At 44.9% G+C, this 3,904-nt stretch overlaps 1 protein-coding gene across 1 annotated transcript; it reads left to right on the top strand.

Moving 5' to 3' along the window:
• The first annotated feature begins 42 nt into the window (after window positions 1–42).
• On the top strand, window positions 43–3,196 carry LOC112080411 (ras-related protein Rab-40C). The gene is made up of 4 exons (XM_024146167.2): window positions 43–119; window positions 211–271; window positions 404–481; window positions 2,852–3,196. The coding sequence occupies exons 1-4, from the start codon at window positions 43–45 to the stop codon at window positions 3,095–3,097; spliced, it is 462 nt and encodes a 153-aa protein (XP_024001935.2). The 3' UTR covers window positions 3,098–3,196.
• The last annotated feature ends 708 nt before the right edge of the window (window positions 3,197–3,904 follow it).

The following is a 3,904-nucleotide window of genomic DNA, read 5'->3' as shown; positions in this document are numbered from 1 at the left end:
TGTAGTTTGAGGTTAAGGTTGGGCTGGCTGTCTGCTATAATCATGTTTGTTTTCTCAGGGATTGACTACAAGACTACCACAATCCTGTTGGATGGGAGAAGAGTCAAGTTAGAGTTGTGGTACATGTAGAAAATACTTGTCTAATACTTGTAGAAAACTCATTGACAGAAAGCTAAATGGAATCTAACAGGGTCATTCTTTGTTCAACAGGGATACGTCTGGACAGGGTCGATTCTGCACAATCTTCCGGTCATATTCACGTGGGGCACAGGTGGGTTAGACCSCTTAATTTCAAATGCTTCAGGTTCTAGGCTATATCATCTGTGTATTCGGGGACACGTGGACTGTTTACTGATTAAAGATGTATTGCTTGTTCATGTCCCCCCACTCCCCCAACCCACAGGGAATCCTGCTAGTTTATGATATCACAAATGGCTGGTCGTTTGATGGCATTGACCGCTGGATCCGGGAGATCGATGAGGTAAGCTAGTTTGCTGACTGATCATTTAACACTGCACATCTGACGATGTGACTCAAGTCATCATTCTAAACAGCATATCTGCCTCATCATGCTGCAGTAAAAGCTGAAATGAAATCCACCATACCGGTTTGTAGATAGTAGAATCACTAGCCATGTAGAGCTATTGCCAGGCAGGCAGGCTGTAGTCTGAGGATCTGCTGTTGTTATCAAAAGACTCCCCTCTGGCAAACGGTTCAGGTCAGTCACGACCAACACCTCCCACAACCTGAATAGCTTTTCCCTCTCTGCTGTGGCYTTCACCAACTGGCCACTGGTACACCTTTTATCTTCCCGCTCATAGACTTTACACTYTGCACTATTGTGGCGGCAGGTAGCCTAGTGGTTAGAGGGTTGGACTAGTAACTGAAAGGTTGCCAGATTGAATCCCCGATCTGACAAGGTAAAAATCTGTCGTTCTGCCCCTGAACAAGGCAGTTAACCCACTGTTCCTAGGCCGTCATTGTAAATAAGAATTTGTTCTTAACTGACTTGCCTAGGTAAATAAAGGATAAATACAAACAAACAAAAAATCCGCAAAGATACAAACTCATCACCTTTTTGAGATATTCGCCGTTTTCATTTCAAAATAGGTTGTCCACGTGAATCGTGTAGATCCGGGGGAAAAAATGGAGAAGAGGCTGAAAATATCTTCTCCCTGTGTGATCGATCACTAAATGATGGTGCGTTTCTCATTTAGAAATGAATGACTGAGCACAGAATGCTTCCCTACGCGTCCTACAAATAAAATATTAAACAGAGTTAAGAGTGTGACTCATATCAGAATGAGTACTTCACCCATGTCACGACAGCTGTGAGCAGCCTGCCACATCCCTAACCAGCCATTAGCCTGCCTCAGCTGCTCCTCTCCATCCGTTCTCCATCAGTTTATAAATGTTATTAAGCCGTGATGACGAGCTGGGGTGTGCAGACAGTGATGAGGTTTGTTGTTACATTTGTTTAGTTATTGGAGCGGTATGGTTTCATTCGCCAGTAAGAACAAGCAGGGCCAGTCTGACTAGGCTTCTCTGTCACGCAGCCCCTTGAGGCTACTGCCAGACAGGAAAAACAGAGCAAAGTGACAGTCATGCTTGCGCCTTAACAACACTGAAAGCCACTCAAAAGTTATGCCCCATGTTACCGGAGCTACCTTCTCCCCTCTCTCCTGTGAATTGGTGCACATTTTTAGATAATATTTTCAACCGTTGTCGCCGGCCGTTTTAAACTACTCGCGGAAACAAGCTTGTTTAGCCATGCTACCTGGCTGGCTAGCTAACATCATGGTACCTTCTCTGTGCACACATTTGGATGGCACCGGGAAAAGGGGTCGATAGTCCTCTCAAAGAGATGCTTTAAAGGTAGGATGCACATGCCTAATTAATGTATTCTAAGCTAAATCTATTTTTTTCTTCTGGTTTTTCTGTTCCTTAAATTCAGTTTGGTGCCTACTTTTGGTGTGTGTGTGTGTGTGTGTGTGTGTGTGTGTGTGTGTGTGTGTGTGTGTGTGTGTGTGTGTGGTGTGTGTGTGTGTGTGTGTGTGTGTGGTGTGTGTGTGTGTTGTGTGTGTGTGTGTGTGGTGTGAAGAATAGTCTAAAGATGGTTTCATATAGGCCTAGTGTGTTTCCCCTAAATGCCACTATGAAAAAGCAGATGATCATGCATTTGTATTCCTTACTACATTCCTCCTGCCCAATCACAGGTAGGCCTTTGGATATGAGCAAATCAGCTATTTTCTGCAGTAGCCTTTTTTATTATACAGTAAAAAGTGTGAAGTTAAATTCAAGTCCTTGTTTTGAGCAGAGGTGTGAATATCAGGGACAGGTTTTCGTGCAGAACGTATAGAGAACTGAAACAGTGGATTTAACAACTGACATCAATAAGGGATCATAGCTTTCACCTGGRTYCACCTGGTCAGTCTGTGTCTTGGAARGAGCAGGTGTTCCTAATGTTTTGTTTTGTTCTAATGTAGTTTAAAGTGTTAATGATATAGTCTGTCGTTTTTAGCTTCAGTGTACTTGCTGTGTGTGGATTATGTGTCTCTCTATTTCGTTTTTTTCTGTCTATTGTCTGTCTGACTCTGTAGCAGCACCATTTCACCAAGAGAAATTCCTGGACATGCAAATGTATTTACAGAATAAAGGTCATTCTGCTCTTCCTGTTTCCTTTCCTGCTTTGAGAAGGCCGGTGTGTYTCCTGTTCGAACAGGGTTTGTGTGTGATTTGATTAAAGGAATCGTAAACAAGATAGGAGTTGTTAACAAAACAGCCCCTACTATCAATATCATCCTCCTATGGCTTTCTTATCCTCACCTTAACTTTCTCTCCTTTCCCCCAGCATGCCCCGGGGGTGCCCCGCATCCTAGTAGGCAACCGGCTCCACCTGGCCTTTAAGAGGCAGGTGCCCACGGAGCAGGCCCGCGCCTACGCCGAGAAGAACGGCATGACCTTCTTTGAGGTCAGCCCCCTGTGCAACTTCAACGTCATCGAGTCGTTCACGGAGCTGTCGCGCATCGTGCTGATGAGGCACGGCATGGAGAAGTTCTGGAGACCAAACCGAGGTGAGGAGACCAGGGAAGACTAAAGTTACAGCCACTGTAGGGTCTTGGGTTGGGAAGCCTTAGGGTGCAGTAAAACAATGGGGAAAGGTCAAAGGTTATTGTTGGTGTGAGGAAACTTGGGCTTGTTTGTTATGTTATGTTGCTACCCTTCAGTTCTTTGATTTGATTGATATATGGAATATATCTAAACTCAGCAAAAAAAGAAACGGCCCTTTTTCAGGACCCTGTCTTTCGAAGATAATTCTTAAAAATCCAAATAACTTCACAGATCTTCATTGTAAAGGGTTTAAACACTGTTTCCCATGCTTGTTCAATGAACCATAAACAATTAATGAACATGCACCTGTGGAACGGACATTAAGACACTAACAGCTTACAGACAGGCAGTAGGCACTATAGGTACAGTTATGAAACTTAGACACTAAAGTGGCCTTCTACTGACTCTGAAAAACACCATAAGAAGAATGCCCAAGGGTCCCTGTTCATCTGCGGAACGTGCCTTGGGCATGCTGCAAGGTATGCATGAGGACTACAGATGTGGCAGGGCAATAAATTGCAATATCCGTACTGTGAGATGGCCAGGAGACAGCGCTACAGGAGACAGACGGACAGCTGATCTCCTCGCGTCGGCAGACACGTGTAACAACACCGGCACAGGATCGGACATCGAACATCACACCTGCGGGAACAGGTATCGAGGATGGCAAACACAACTTGCCCGAGTTACACAGGAACACACAATCCTCCATCAGTGCTCAGGACTGTCCGTAGTAGCCTGAGAGAGGCTGGACTGAGTTGTAGGCCTGTTGTAAGGCAGGTCCTCACCAGAC

The sequence above is a fragment of the Salvelinus sp. IW2-2015 genome, unplaced genomic scaffold (assembly GCF_002910315.2).
Source record: "Salvelinus sp. IW2-2015 unplaced genomic scaffold, ASM291031v2 Un_scaffold16323, whole genome shotgun sequence".
Taxonomy (NCBI): Eukaryota; Metazoa; Chordata; class Actinopteri; order Salmoniformes; family Salmonidae; genus Salvelinus; species Salvelinus sp. IW2-2015.
This window is presented reverse-complemented; position numbering and strand designations above follow the sequence as displayed.

Bases quoted from the DNA above. Each gene is read 5' to 3' on its own strand.
- LOC112080411 (XM_024146167.2), top strand. From the start codon at position 43: ATGTTTGTTTTCTCAGGGATTGACTACAAGACTACCACAATCCTGTTG. The intron at 272-403 runs GTGGGTTAGACC...CCCAACCCACAG, and splicing joins CATATTCACGTGGGGCACAG to GGAATCCTGCTAGTTTATGA. The intron at 482-2,851 runs GTAAGCTAGTTT...CCTTTCCCCCAG, and splicing joins GGATCCGGGAGATCGATGAG to CATGCCCCGGGGGTGCCCCG.